The 16,155-nt window shown below is 36.7% G+C and overlaps 1 protein-coding gene across 1 annotated transcript in view; it reads right to left on the reverse strand.

Moving 5' to 3' along the window:
* Ptprd (protein tyrosine phosphatase receptor type D) overlaps window positions 1-16,155 on the reverse strand; it is a 511,224-nt gene that overhangs the window by 182,479 nt on the left and 312,590 nt on the right. Inside the window, exons 6-8 of the mRNA XM_052176673.1 lie at window positions 13,848-13,958; window positions 10,087-10,356; window positions 5,992-6,573 (exon numbers count right to left, since the gene is read on the reverse strand). Of these exons, the coding sequence (XP_052032633.1) occupies window positions 5,992-6,573; window positions 10,087-10,356; window positions 13,848-13,958 (963 nt within the window). The remainder of the gene's footprint in view (window positions 1-5,991; window positions 6,574-10,086; window positions 10,357-13,847; window positions 13,959-16,155) is intronic.

Raw genomic sequence — 16,155 nt, forward strand, 5'->3', positions numbered from 1 at the left:
ATTTGGTTCTCTAGGTTCTACCTTCTTGAGTTCTTTGTATATATTAGATATTAGCCCTCTGTCAGATTTAAGGCTGGTGAAGATCCTTTCCCAATCTGTTGGTTGCTGTTTTGTCCTTTTGACAGTGTCCTTTGCCTTACAGAAACTTTGTAGTTTTATGAGGTCCCATTTGTCAATTCTTGATCTTAGAGCATAAGCTATTGGTGTTCTATTCAGGAACATTTCCCCTGTGCCCATGTCCTCAAGGGTCTTCCCCAGTTTCTTTTCTATTAGTTTCAGTGTGTCAGGTTTTATGTGGAGGTCCTTGATCCATTTGGAGTTGAGCTTAGTACAAGGAGATAAGAATGGATCGATTCTCATTCTTCTGCATGCTGACCTACAGTTGAACCAGCACCATTTGTTGAAAAGACTATCTTTTTTTCCACTGGATGCTTTCAGCTCCTTTGTCGAAGATCAAGTGACCATAGGTGTGTGGGTTCATTTCTGGGTCTTCAATCCTATTCCATTGATCCGCTTGCCTGATATTGTACCAATACCATGCAGTTTTTAACAGCAGGTGTTGGCGAGGATGTGGAGAAAGAGGAACACTCCTCCACTGCTGGTGGGGTTGCAAATTGGTACAACCACTCTGGACATCAGTCTGGCGGTTCCTCCGAAAACTGGGCACCTCACTTCCAGAAGATCCTGCTATACCACTCCTGGGCATATACCCAGAAGACTCCCCACCATGTAATAAGGATACATGTTCTACTATGTTCATAGCAGCCCTATTTATAATTGCCAGATGCTGGAAAGAACCCAGGTATCCCTCAACAGAAGAGTGGATGCAAAAAAATGTGGTATATCTACACAATGGAGTACTATTCAGCCATTAGAAACAATGAATTCATGAAATTCTTAGGCAAATGGATGGAGCTAGAGAATATCATACTAAGTGAGGTAACCCAGACTCAAAAGGTGAATCATGGTATGCACTCACTAATAAGTGGATATTAACCTAGAAAACTGGAATACCCAAACATAATCCACACATCAAATGAGGTACAAGAAGAAAGGAGGAGTGGCTCCTGGTTCTGTAAAGACTCAGTGAAACAGTATTCGGCAAAACCAGAACAGGGAAGTGGGAAGGGGTGGGTGGGAGGACAGGGGAAGAGAAGGGGGCTTACGGGACTTTCGGGGAGTGGGGGGCTAGAAAAGGGAAATCATTTGAAATGTAAATAAATTATATCGAATAAAAAAAAAAAAGAGACCTCTTCTCAGGACGATAAGGTAGAGTAAAAGATCTTGAAACCTGATATCATCTACTGAACTCTGCATGAATGCACTGGCATTCACTCCTGCACACATATGTGTGCACACTTCACAGTAATTCCCTGCACACACACACACACACACACACACACACATTAAAATTACACAGTGTGCACACGTAAATAAATAGCAGATGAAATATAAAGAAATAAAACTATATTTAAATAATTCTTATATTGGCTAGTTGTATTTTACTTGACAATTTAATATCCACAAAGAAGTAATAAGAATTATTACTCTAAAAACAGAATAAAAATGCTCTGATGAATATCAAGTACTTGCTTACTACTGTAATTATTATATTGTAATATAAATAAATGAAGAACTAAGGAATATGAAAAAATCTTCATGTCATCTGAATTGCTAATACACTAGAAGAGATCATTGTTTATGTAAAATTTATTGTCTCTGAAGAGTCAATATGAGACTGCTAATTTATAATTTCATCCCACTGTATCTAAGTATGAACATAGCTAAAACCAACAGAAGCCTTGTTTTTGCTAAGGTAACCAGAAGTTTAAGGAGGCCCATATTTAAAAGCATATATATCAAACACATTAGCTAATGACAATGAAAGCAAGAATCAGAATATGATAGTAAATCTGTTAGTAAACCCTAACACAATTCAAAGCAAAAGTTTCTGATCTGTGAGTGACACAACACAGTGTCAACTGTCAGTAAATGTTTAAGTACAAAAAGTTAAATTTTATAATGGTTGTATTTATATCCATTGCTCCTTTCTTCATTGTTAAAATTATTCACAGAAAACTTTACATTAGACTTAGCTTTTTGAGCATTAGAACATAGGCATTTTTCTAGATTGCTTATATTGGCCTGGAGTCAGAAAGTAATGAAATGTTTTGTAACATTCTAGAAACCCATAGAAGAATATTTCTCAATGTTGTCATTTATGACAATTTTCTAATTTTAAAAGTTTGTGGTATTATCCTTAAGACTCTAAAGGTAAGATGGCAAGGTGGTGTACATCTCTAATCCCAGTATTTAGGAGATGAGGCATTAGGAGTTCAGAATGGTCCTCAGAGGCACTGTGAAGTTAAGGCCAATCTAGATCAAATACTCTTAGAGTCTGCAGACTTATCCAAAGATTATTCTAAATTAGATAAGACATTCTTCCCAAAGAAAGCTCAGAAATGACTCAACTCAAAATTTAAGGTTTACCACGCCAGAAAGCATGAATTTAAAGCAACATTTATTTTAATGCCTTAAAAAAATGTAGTTCCTAAGACTTCTTTATCAGTTCTGTGTTTCTTCGCCCAAATATAGTCATCCTATATGATTACCATAACCAATTCCAGCAAACACTGGAGTATATTGTTTTCTTCCTTGATGTTTTAGGTGAAATAGAAGGATTTGTGTAACTGGTTAAATGTTTGCCTTGCCAACATCCACGCTTTTGATTGATCATAGAATAGGATCATGCTTTGATTTTCTCTACCACTAGGAATACACTATATAAATATCCTATTTCTATCCATCAGAATGTTAGTTATCTTATATAAAATGCAAAATGATGACTTATCTATTAAAATCACTTTGTTCTAGACTTTTTTTTGCTTATCTATTCATTTTTGTATCTGGCTTCAATTTGGGGACTGAAGGCAATAAAATAAAATGAGCACTCGTCAGATACAGATGTGAAAGTATATGTTTTGGTTTCAATGTAATTATAACATATTTAAATTATTTTGAATGGTATGGTTTTGTAGCTTTACTAAAACAAAAACCATAGCGAAAATTATATTTTCCTTAGATTTTATATAACCACCCAAAAGGAATATTTGATGCCATTGGGTATCCATGATTCTAGGAATTATCAGGAAGGAAATGAGAAGGCTCAGCATTGACTTTACTTCACCAGAACTGATAAGTGGCATTTGACAGTTGCCACTAACATCTGAAGCATTGTTAATGAAGATTAGAGGACACAACCAATCACTGTGCTACTTACAGAGGTGTATTAGACTACTGACCTTGACAGGCATTGCTACTTGACCTTTTTACATCTCCATGAGTTTTCAAGCTACAACTACAGACAGTTGCTGGAAATGTCTTCATGTAAAAAAATCCTTTAGTCAAAAAGAGGTGGAGAGCAACTGAGAGCTATATAATACAGCCTCATGCATTTGAGTGTATTTTCTAAATTTTGCTACTGAATTAAACAAGAACTTCCAAAAGCAAATTTATTGGATTAAAATAATTCAAATGTCCTCTCACACTACAACATCCATGGAATTATGCTCATGTCCTTTAGTAATGACAAAACAAAAAATACATTGTTTAAATACCACTTTTACATTTTTCACTAAGTTGGGATAGGATAAGTTTCTTTAATTCAATATTCTGAATATAAAGATATTCGTGAGTCTCAGGGATCTGCATATTTTGACAGAATTTGGTTTTAGGAGAAACTTGTTTCTTGGGTAGTTAAAGCCTTTGTCTCCTAAAAATAATTTAAAGTATTCTTGCTTGTTAGGCTTAAATTTGTGGTCATAAAATTTAGATAAACTGAATGATTGGATATAATAATGTTTTTAAGAACAACTTGAAATAGTTCAGAACTGAAATTAATTTTAATTTCTAAAATTTGTGTAATTTTAAATAATATAAATAAATTTATATATTCTCTAGGCTTATGTACCTACTAAATAACAAGTAGATACAAAAACACTAAAACTATCACATTAGAAAATTTCTCATGTTAAAGATGATGGTAACTAGAAGTCATCAGGGTCCTTTGATTTCCCTTAGTAACCTGATTTGTTTTTTTGTTTTTTGTTTTTTGTTTTTGACCCTCACTTTAGTTGCTGCCAAAGTCATACCCTCTACTTAGATCGTAAGAATTAATACTCATTATATATATATGTGTGTGTGTGTGTGTGAACGCGTGCATTTGTATATATCATATATATTCATATATATATATATATATATATATATATATATATATATATATATATATGAAATTTAGAGAAACAAAGAAAGCATGTAAGTTAATTTTTTTGGTTGTTTGTTGTTGATGTTGTTTTGATTTTTGTTTTTTCAACATAGGGGCTATCTGTATAACCTTGCTTTCGTAGGACACCATATGTAGACCAGGCTGGCATTTACCTCAGAGTTCTACTGGCCACTACCCCCCAAGTGCCGGGGTTAAGGTATGCACCACTTAGAAACCCACTCCCACAGGAACAAAGATAAAAGCTTGCTCAATTGTCATTAGTTGACTGTTTAGGAGGGGATGATCATGGAATGATCCTCTTGTGCCTGCCAGTCTGACTTTATTCCTTTCTGTTTGTTGTGATCATGCTAAGGACCCAGAGCCAGCTGACAACAGGCTAGAATTTCAGAAGTTGTGTGCTCAAATGAACTATTTCTTCCTTTATGCTAACTTTGGTATTTTGTCACAATATCAAAAGGCTGACAGAAAAGAAACTCATACAAATTCACCAAGCTTAGCTGTACCTTAAGAATTAGATTATGATTATGTCATTCCAACATTATGGTCAAAACATGAGAAAAGCTTAAAGGGAAATAGAAACCCCATACATTCTCATCATAGTTTTATAGTTATGGAACTACTGGATAAAATTTTAAAAAAATCTTTAGCAATTGACATGTAGAAAGTCTTTTTGAGGTGCCATGTCCCCTCGCAGGAACTTGACTTTGACCAAAGTGAATTTCCTCTCCCAGCCTTTGAGCAGGAACTCCTGTGTCAGCCATAATCCCCTCCACCTAGGGTGGAGTGCTCAGACCAAGGTGAAACCCATTGTTCTTCAAGGACCTGCAGCTTCCTGAGAAACACTAGCCACCTGCAGAGCAACTGAACCGGTTCTGCAGAGAAGTTTCCAGCCTTTGGGGTGTAGGGTTTTCCTCTACCTATACATTTGCCATTAAACTTTGAGATCCTGAACAGCAATGTTGTCTTGGTTTTCATCTCTTTTTGCCGCCTTCCCATACATCCCCAGCTTCCCTTCCGGGTACACCGTCTGAAGTAACTTTGGGCAGTTATATTGACACTTTTAAGGAAAGTGTCAGGATAAAGTAGCACAATAGTCATAGACCTCTAGTATTTTCCAATGAGAACCTTAAGTTAATCTGCAGCATTTCCTTGCGTATTAATACACTGAACAAATCAATACTGAAGAACAGCAAACACCAAATGAAGAAATATAGATTTGCTATAACTGTTGTGAAAGATACACACAGTTATTTTCATACACTATAGCAAGGAAAGTAATCCGTGAACCAGCTCAAAAGAACTAAATAACAGCAGTAAAATAAAATAAAGCAAACTGCTGTAAATATGTTTGAGACTTAGGGTCACAAAGACAGGAAATAAACACACTAGGTCACAGGACTTAAAAGACCACACCAGCTAGGAAAATAAGTCATGAGTGCGCTGCATCAATGAAACCATGGAAAATGTATTAATGCATAATTAGGATTAACAATGTTATGCTTATACACATAGATATTGTATGCAATAATGTGGCTGTTATATAGATTCTTAGCAAAAGGTGGTATGCTGCCTAAATTTTCATAGATTAAGGCAATCTTAAAAATAAAATGTATAGGCGTAAATCTCAATGTCTTACAGTCCTATTACCATTGCTCTTTCCTTCCAAGCCACCGACCCAATTTCCCATCTTGAATCAGACTTACCTCCTGTCTGAGTGATGACTTGTATATCACTAGAAAGAGGACCATCTCCAATTGAGGTAAAAGCCAGGACTTTGACAGAGTATGTTTTTTGGGGTACCAAATTGCCAATAGTAGTGATTTGGCTATCAGCTACATTGTGTTTCATCCAGTTGTTGACATGCTGAGTGGGGTCCATTGTATAATAAACTCTATATCCCTGGATCTGTCCATTTGGCTCCTCAGGTTCCTTCCACTGTACCAGAATGGTGGTAGAGCTCAACATGCGTGCCTGAACATCCCGCGGGGCACTGGATGGTGCTTGTTCTGAGGTCTGAGTTAACACAGGCTCACTTGCTGGGCCTCTCCCAATGTTATTGACAGCGACAACTCTAAATTCATAATCCGAGTAGGGACTTAATCCGGCAACGCTATAGCGTGTGGTTGCTATGCCATCAATTTCTTTATACGGTTCTTCAGAATTTTTAGGCTTATGCTGAATGATGTAGTAAGAGACAGGCTCAGGATTCCCAGAGTCCCATGTTAGTGTGATGCTTGTGGCTGTGCTCTCAGTCACCACAGGAGTTCCTGGAGGCTTGGGTAAGGCTTTGGGTCAAAAAAAAAAAAAAGACAATGACTATCTTTTCTAAGTATAACATCAATCACTATATAGTATAGTTAGTCTGATCAGATTATATACCCATTGAAGATTTAACCAGATGAAGCAAAGTATCATGTCTTAAGACAGCTGTTCTCAATCTTCTTAATGCTACAATCCTTTAATATTGTTCTTTAAGTCATGGTTCCTCCAATCATAAAATTATTCTGTTGCTATTTCATAACTATAATTTCTCTATTGTTATGATCATAATGTAAATATTTGATATGTGAGGGGTCATTACCCACAGGTTGAAATCTGCTGTCCTAGTAAGTCAAGAGAACAGTAAAATACATAAAGCTGGTCCAGATCCCACCTTACTAGCAGATCTTGATGACATTTTGGAAGTTGTATACAAATCTACCACTTATTTACTCTGTCATCCTGGATAAATCACTTAGTTTCTTTCGGCTTTCATTTCCTCATGTGAACATTAGAGAAGCTGTAGTACTGGTGTTGTTCTATATACTTGATCAGCTGTATTTCATGTGATAATTAATGAGGTAATCCAGTAATACACATATAGTATGTCTGAGACTCTCAAAAACAGTAACTGCAATTGTTGTAATTTTTTACTCAAATGCTTAGACACTTATTCCCTGATTTAATAAATTAATTTTGTAAATAAGTACCAATAAACATTAAATGTGGAATATATGAAATTAAATTGCTATTAATGGACTAGTACCCAAATACTTTCCGGTTTGTAAGCCATTATGACTTTGTTAGTGGATCTTAGTTCTGGATCAATCTTTGTCTACTTGATACAAATTTGAAAGTTATCTGAGAAGAGACAACCACAATTTAAAAACTGCTTCTATAAGACTGGCCTGTGGGGAAGTCTAAGGGAGTATTTTCTTAATAAATAATTGCTATGGGAAGACCCAGCCATTGTGAGTCACTACACCCATGGTTAAGTGGTCCTGGGACCTAGAAGAAAGCAGGAGGACCAAACAGCAAGCAGGGATTCCCATGGCCTCTATTTCAATTATTTCTCCAGGTTTTCTCGGCCTGACTTCCTTCAGGGATGAACTGTGATGTTTAAGTATGAGCTGAAATAAACCCTTACTTTACCAAGTTCCTTTCAGTTATGGTGTTTCATAAGGCAATAGAAAACCTGACTAGGATACTTATAAGTAACCTATCGAAAATAATTTATCAAAAAGCTCTTAAAGAAGAATAATAACAGTGTATTTTGCCTGGCATTTGAGGAGGCATGTGTTGTTTCTCATCAACACATACCCCCCCACACACACGCATGCACACACACATACACAAGTTTTAAAAGAATAATAGTTTTAAGTCATATTTCTTCATAATTAGTTAAATTAGTGACATATTCACAAATCACTTTTAAAGGATTTTGTCGATAACATTCTTGTATTCTACATTAGACATATCCAAGATTATAGCTAGTCAGCAAAAACCTGTATTTATTTTTTATTAATTTATTCTCTAATATATTACATACTGACCACAGTTTTCCTTCCCTCTTCTCCTTCCAATCCCTCCCCCATCTCTGCACCTTCCAGCCACTCTTACTTTAAAAATGTCTTTTGAGATCTGCTCTTTTCCCTTTAACAGAACACAATTCAAAAAGAAAATCTGAAGAGTTCAAGCCATCTTTATTGGTTGACTCATCTGCAAGTTTTACCCTAAATGATAAGCCCCCCCAAAAAAAGATGAAGAAAAAGAAAAAAATGGAAAACAACCCAGAAGATAGTGCTCAAAATCAGACTAGTTCCCTGTAAGCAAAAGGCTAGCTTCACAGTAACTCCCAGAGAGGGCGGGCAACTTAGAAGCATCAAACACTGGCTTCTTTTCTATTTTCTCCTTTGTTTTTTTTCTTTTCCTTTTATGTTTTTACCTTTATATTTCACTCTTTGAGGTAAGAAAGGATAGGATGGAAAGAAGACTGAGGATTAATAAAATGAATATGTTAATTAGCTTATGGTTACTCTCACTTGCATATTCTTTAATGTCTTTGGCAAACCTCAAATATCTCAAGCTCAAACAGTTATAATAAAAAAGGTGGTTTGATATTTGCGTATCACTAATATCTTCAGAATTACAACACTTAACAAAGAGAATTTACTAAAATTAGTAATAGAAAACATTTATTTAACTATTCTGGACTTTCACTTTGTAAAGTGGACCACTCTGAACTTTCAGGTAAATAAAATACTCTTAAATAACGTTGAGTTTACTGAGGTGGCACCAAATGATTGCGTTATCATATTTTTTACAGTATCACTGTATAACTATAATTTGGAAACAAAGGCAAATATGCTTAATACTTTAAGAATACATAAGACATTATATTACATATCTGCTATATGAATAATGTATACTTTTGTCATATGTATGCCATATGATATACTGAATATATATACTCACTTATAGATATGATATCAATTGTAACAATTGTGCTGCATTTTTTTAAATTCATGCTTACAAAATGGCATGCTGAATTGAGCTCATTTTGCACTAATTCTGGACTCTGGCAGGAAACTCAATTACCCTCATTGTGATCCAATTTGTAAGTTTTATAACTACATAAGTATTGAGTATAAGAAAGTGGTATCCATATATATTCAACTCCCCTTTTCCTGAAAAAATTTTTCACAGAATGTACCACTTTGGTTATATTTAGTATATTTATTGAAGAAGAGAATATTTCATGAGTATTCATATATGCAAAGTGCAGGACAGAACTAAGAACAGATCCACTTGCATTTTGCTTCTTAATGGTAGGGCCATCAAACAGAGCATCTATTATTAGGTCATACTGATTTCAGCACTTTCTCTTATTTCTTCTTTTCCAGAGATTTTATGCATTTAATGACAGTTATTAATATTCTTAAGACCCCTGTCAAAAATTTGGAGCAGAATAAAGGCTGCAGGCCAACCGTCTTAGGAGAAGAGCAGACCTTGCATAACATTCTGGATTCTGTCTGCTCAGTGACTAAATCAGACTTCCTTCTAAATATTGTAATTGTTATCCCAATTTAGACTTTTAATATCTTAGGAAATAATCTGAACATGGAGTCTAATCATAAATCTGTAATCCCACTTCCTCAGGAGGCTAAAGCAAGAGATCATTGATTGATGGCTTCTATGGGATACAGTGTAAATTCAACCACAGCCTGCAGTTTAATGAGGCACTGTCTCAAGCTGAAAATTAAAGAAGGGCTAAGGATGTAGCTTAGTGGTAGAAACTCAGTATCTAGATTCAATATCTAATATCTCAAAAACAAAAGAAGGAATGGAGGAAGGGAGAGAGGTATAAAGGGGGAAGGAAAGGCGAGGAAAATCTCTCTAAGACATGAACATTTTATATAACACCGCAGACAAGATTAGGCCTTATACAACTGAAGCACTGAGAGATAAGTTGATTCATTTTAAAATTCTGGATCTAGAATGAGCATAAGTACGATTTTCAGAGCACGAGCTGAACATACCTTTGACAGTGATCTGTGCTATTGCTTCAATGACGCCCAGTGTCGACATAGCAACACACGTGTAATTTGCTGACTGTCTTACATCATTCAGCTCTAGGACATTTCTTCCTATTGGCATATCATCTTCTGGTGTCAGATCTTCTGCCCCCAACATCCACTTCACATAAGGCATTGGTGACCCCACTGCCACACAGGTGATATTTACACTTCCACCTGGCATGATTTCATGATTAGTGGGTGGGATAGAGAATCTTGGTGGGACACGGCGAACTGGAATGAAACACAAGGCCACATGATAACATATGCGAGGCAAGAGTGAAGCAGCTTGTAAAACACATGACATGCACCAGACAGACATGATTAAACAATTGAAACATATTGTAAATTACCCAAAATCATAACACAAAGATAAACTGTGGATAATACAGACCATACAAGTATGGTGTGTGTATACACAGAATCATTTATTTAGTTTAATCATTGATATCTTAGACACAGTCATACAACAGTTGATTCATACCTACATAGGCCCCACACAAAAATGAAAATCTACTTACAATTAACAGTACACAAACACCATGCAAAAGAGAAATACCAAACTATATACATACATGCATATAACAATGATTCTATGCAGGCATGTATATACAAATAGGTGACAGAAGGTCATCAGCATGTGCAAGTAGCAAGACTGACTTCAGTACTGTGTACTCGCAGCTGATATGAATGTGTGTATGGGGCAGTCACATCTCACCCTGGAAAACATAACCTTGAGGACACTGAAGCATCAATTTATTTGCTTTCAGATTCAGAAGGATACAGCCTCAAAACTTCAAGTAATGATGGGACAAACATAGAAATAAATATGAATCTGTGTTTCTATGTATGTTCTGTGGGTATGTCTTGTGTATGGTATGGTGTATTCTGTGTGTGTGTGTGTGTGTGTGTGTGTATCTCTATGTGGTAGGCGTCTGTGTGTCTATGCCAGTGTCTCTGTGTGTGTCTGTTTTGTGTGTGTGTATGTATGTATGTTCTGTTTGTGTGTCTGTGTATTTGTGGTATATGTATGTGCTTTAGTGATTAGGCCAGTGTCTCATCTCTGTTTGTGTCTGTCGTGTGTGTGTGTGTGTGTGTGTGTGTGTGTGTGTGTGTGTAGAAACTGACAATAACAGAAGGAGAAACACATAATATCAATAGATAATATACTGGATTGGGTCATGCTAGTCATGCGCAAAATGGACTCTTAAGGCCCACAATAGAATGATGAAAGAATGACTGGAATCCTAGATAAGGACAATATAGAAATAGTGGGAAAATAAGAACAAACACAAAGACAGATGGTAGAGTGTAGTTACTGAGATGGGGACTTGAAAGTTAGAAGATTACAGGTTATAGGGAGGTTATTACAGGAAAGGACTGCAGACTCAGGGGAGGAGGTTCACATTCAGGATTCCATTCAGTTTGTATATAAGGTTAAATAGCATCAATGACCACAGAATCCAGTAAAAGAAATTTTATGCCTATATTCAAAGTGATGGACATTCAATATACACAGCAGGATGTGACATTAAGAGGAATGACCATATTAAAACAACATGACACAGAAAAAAAGCCACCACCAAGCAAACACAGTTCAGTGTTCCTGCTTCAGATAATCTGCATGTTCAGGTATGTTTAAATACATGTACTTTAAGATGGTACAAAACAAAGGTGAGAGAGAATTAGTTCTACCTTGAACTTTAGGGGTAAAACCTTACACTATGAGAACTTTAAATCAAAAGAGCAACTTTCAGGAATATACTGCAAATGCAAATAGCAAACAATGCTTTTCTGAAGTCATAGGAAAGGACCAGAACTCAACCTCTTAACCACAAGAACAAGGTAAGGGATTCTGTCTGGGATCTCTGGCTAAACTGAGGACCAGAAATCCTCTGACTGGAGAGGGCTCACTGCAATGGTGTGTGTGAGGAGTCTAAGACATTCATAGGAAAGAACGTGTTAAGCATGCCTCCTGCAGTCAACTCAAAGGTTACTGAAGCAAGCAGGGGCCAGAACAGATCTGGGACATCAAAAAACATATCAAGAAAAGTGGAAGGGTCAGGGAACAATTAGAAAACATCATCTGGGGGCAGCAGGCACCCTGAGAAGACAGAAATAAAAGATGGGTGAGAAATAGGAAGCATTGGGGAGGCAATGAAAGCAGGAACACTGACCAATGCACTGGACCATAGAGAGTTATGTGTTACCATGCACCCAGGTACATTCTCTCCCATCATGCATTGCATTTGGACACCATCAGCAAGCATCAGAAGCCAAGGCAAAAACATTCTCTGCAATATTATACCAATGACCAAAAGAAGACCACAGTGCAGCTACATTCATTTCATTTGTATTCTTTGTTATCGATTTAAGTAGTAGTTTTGTAAGGTGGGTAAAAAGTAAAAAACACACCAACCTTCTCGCAGCTCTGAGGGATGTAGGGGGGTTTGATGCAGAACACAATGAAATGAGGAAAAGGAGAAAAACAAGGGAAACACAGAGAGAGTAAAAAGGCCATATCAAGGCTTTCAACCACTACTTGAACATAGTTAATTGCTCTAGTTCATCTTCCTACCCCAGCTGGAAAAGTTAGCAATACCTCATGGACTAATGCAGTATTAGGAACAATAGCTAGCATCATTTTGAAATTTTCCATAGAGGAAGGAATACATGCCTCATGCAGCAAAGGAGGTCACCATTGTGAGAAAAAGGATTGGAGTTCTCAAAGAATTTAGGGAAGAAAAGGTTCTCAATGCACCTCCACTCCCGCCCCCACCCCAGCTAGAGACTCCACAGAGAGAAAGGGAAAAAAGCATCCCCAGGGGCACAAAATTATCTCTGACAAAATTTCAAAATCAAGCTAGGTATTTTCTTAAGAAACCCCATTCTATAGTAAAGCCCTTACAGCCCTCACAGGCTGCAACCATTGCCTCCCCCTCCCACTCTTCTTGTAATGATTCAACTTTGTAAACCCGAATAGGACAAAGCAAAACCAAACCCAACAGGGACTAGCTCTGACAACTCTGGGGAAGAGGGGGATACTTTCCAGCTGAAAGGAAAGTACAGCCATTGCTGAGCTCAAGGTGCAGTCATTTAAATACTCATGAAAGAAATACAAATGGATCTTTATAATTCATTCTTACTTCAAGAATAGCTAATACTAGTCGCTAAAATACAGACATTACCCTATGGCATATAAATGCATATACATATATAAATCTGTGTTTTAATTAGGAAGCTCAGCATAAGAGAAAGGAAGGCAACTGTGCTATTTTCATGTTGCAACTGTTTTCTTAAGTTGGAGCCTTTACGCCCCTGGCTTCACAGCAGACATCATGGAAATGTAAACACCTTCATGCTTAGGGCTGATTAGTAGCACACCGAGCACTTATTTCAAGGTTTGTAAGGAAACAGGTAAGAAACAATGGAAAGAGTAAAAGGAATGAAGAAAACTTCAAATACCAAGCACAGTCAGTCAGTACAGTCAAAAAGAGAATCAGAAGTAAAAATGCAAATAAATATCTACAAACCTCAAGCCTCATGATGATTTGAAAAACAACAGATTTCAAATTTTAATTTTCTATAGAACAAAGTGATTCAGCAACAGACATCATTACCAAATCCTCTTAAGAAATACTTTCATAATCACACAGACCCTGTGGGCATCTCAACTCCCCCTGAGCCTGAATGGAGAAGCCATGCCAGGGTTATGTCATTCCTACCTCTGACATATAAATTGGCAGGGGCAGAGTAGCGAGTGCCCGCGCTGTTGGTAGCAACACACTCATATTTTCCTTGGTCGGATTCTTCGCTCTGTTCGATCTGCAGGGCTCCTGTATGGATATAAAATACACCACCAAAGAAGTGGTCAGAGAAGGTTTTTGGGGTTCAGCGAGCTAAACCTCTTAACAATATGAAAAGCCCTGCAAAGCGAAGGTCCACTCAACGTCGATTCAATCTCTTGCTAAGTTGCACAGACAGAAAATGATGCGATGAGAAAAACATACAGAGATTATTTTTTTTTTACATCATCAATGCTAGCATAAAGAAACGATATCTCTTTTTTATTTTTATCCCAAGCAAGACTTCTAGTCATAATTAGCACTCTTAGCTCCTAGACTAATAAAATGAAGATGGGTGAGACTGCTTCAAGGAAGTATGGCTTTTAAATAAAACAAAGGATTAATATTTGGTTTTGTTTTGTTTCATTTTGGCAACAAAAGTGGCGCAAAAGATAGGCACACTCAAAAAAAACCAGGCTGAGGTTTCAAGAAAGTCTTCTGCGGAAGAAGGCCAAAAATAGGCAGCGAGCACAAAAAGGCTGCACGAAGCGGAAAAAAAATAAAATTAGTCATTATCAGTTATGAAAATATTACTTAAAGAAATAAAACTCCCTTAAGACATGCAGACTTTTTTTTTAAGAAAAGAAAGACAGTTTGCCACAACTTACAATCATTTCTGACATTTGCTGAAAAGCAAAGAGCGTTCGCATTAGAGGAGTTTTAAAAAGTTCAAAAGCAAGGCCCAGGCCAGCCAGGAAGAGCCAACCAATCACTGCTCGAGGACCTCTGGACAGATCCCCTAAGACACCCATCAAAATCCACTGTGGGATTAGCAGTGTGGTGTCACAAAACCCCAAGAAAAATACAAAAGAAGAATTACAAAAGAAACGCACACGGAGTCAAAGTATGAAAAACCGGCAATACCACATACCACCAAGAGTACTGAGAACCTGTTTCCACGGCTGAAGGACAGAAGATCCAAAAATCCAGAGACGAGCATCCAAGAAAAAAAGAAGTAGAGAAAAAAGCGCTGCTGTCAGACTGAAGGAGGGTCAGGTGCAAGGGGGAGTCATTCTTTGACTTTTAAGACAGTAAGAGAAAAAAGAATTGAAGAACAAAAGCAAAATCCTTTTGAAAGATAAAGACAAAAAGCAGACGGTCCAGGCTGTCTTCTGCATGTCTGCCACTGTTCTCCAGACCGCCCTGGCTTTGGTCCAGAACAAGAACAGCTAAGGAAGAAAAAAATGATCTTTTTTTTTCTCCAGTTGGACAAAAAAAAGGTAAAAGAAGAAGAAAAAAAGGAAAAAAAGAGAAAAAAGAAAAAGGAAGAAGAAAAGGAAAAATAAAAATAAAAAGAGGGACAGATGGTAAGCTGTGACTGGTCTGTGGTCTAAAGACCTGGATATGCTTTCTTTGAAGCATATCACAACTTAAATAATCATTTTCATAAATAAAGAAATGAACAAAACAAAGAGAAAAAGGAAAAGGAAAGTCCACGATGTGAGAGTCACGAATCATAACCAAACGGAGGGAAAGAAATCAGGTTGATGGACATTATGGGAATGGGTCTGAAAACAGGACAGAAATGAGAGAGATGAGAGGACAGGGAGAATGAGCAAGATCATTCTGTGAACGTTAGGTCAGCATTCTTACCTCTTATTGGTGTACCACCTGGGTGGATAATATGAATGCAAATAAGATTAGAAAGAAGAAGCATTAGTACGAGAAGAGGGGGGCTAGGGCTGGGGAGAAGAATTCGATTAGATTTACAGATTAAATAAGGTCTTAAAAGAAACTTGAATTACTATACTGGCAAACAGGAATATATTATTAGATCATATCATTAGATCGTAAAAGCAAGGTAGTGCATTAAACCACAGAGGGCAAAGGTCATAGTAGATAGAATTGCCTTTTTCAGAGAAGCAACTGAGTTCTTAAGTCTGGGGTCACATAGGGTTAGAAGTATATCTTATAATTTTTGTATCCTTAAAAGAAGAACTAGACAGCATTTTTAATGACATAGTTTAGGAAAATACTAGCTAAGCTAGTTAAGTATATATATATATAAACATGTATATATATACTATTTGAGGAAATACTACAAACTAGCTGGAATCAAACACTCAGGATTGGAATCTTATGCTACTCATTATGCTAAAATTGTGTGATTAACTTGTGTACTATTTTATTTATTTATACAGTGTTCTTTAGATAAACAGTTCTGTGGAGGTAAGCATGTGTGCGCCAC

Source organism: Apodemus sylvaticus, chromosome 3 (assembly GCF_947179515.1).
Source record: "Apodemus sylvaticus chromosome 3, mApoSyl1.1, whole genome shotgun sequence".
Lineage (NCBI taxonomy): Eukaryota > Metazoa > Chordata > Mammalia > Rodentia > Muridae > Apodemus > Apodemus sylvaticus.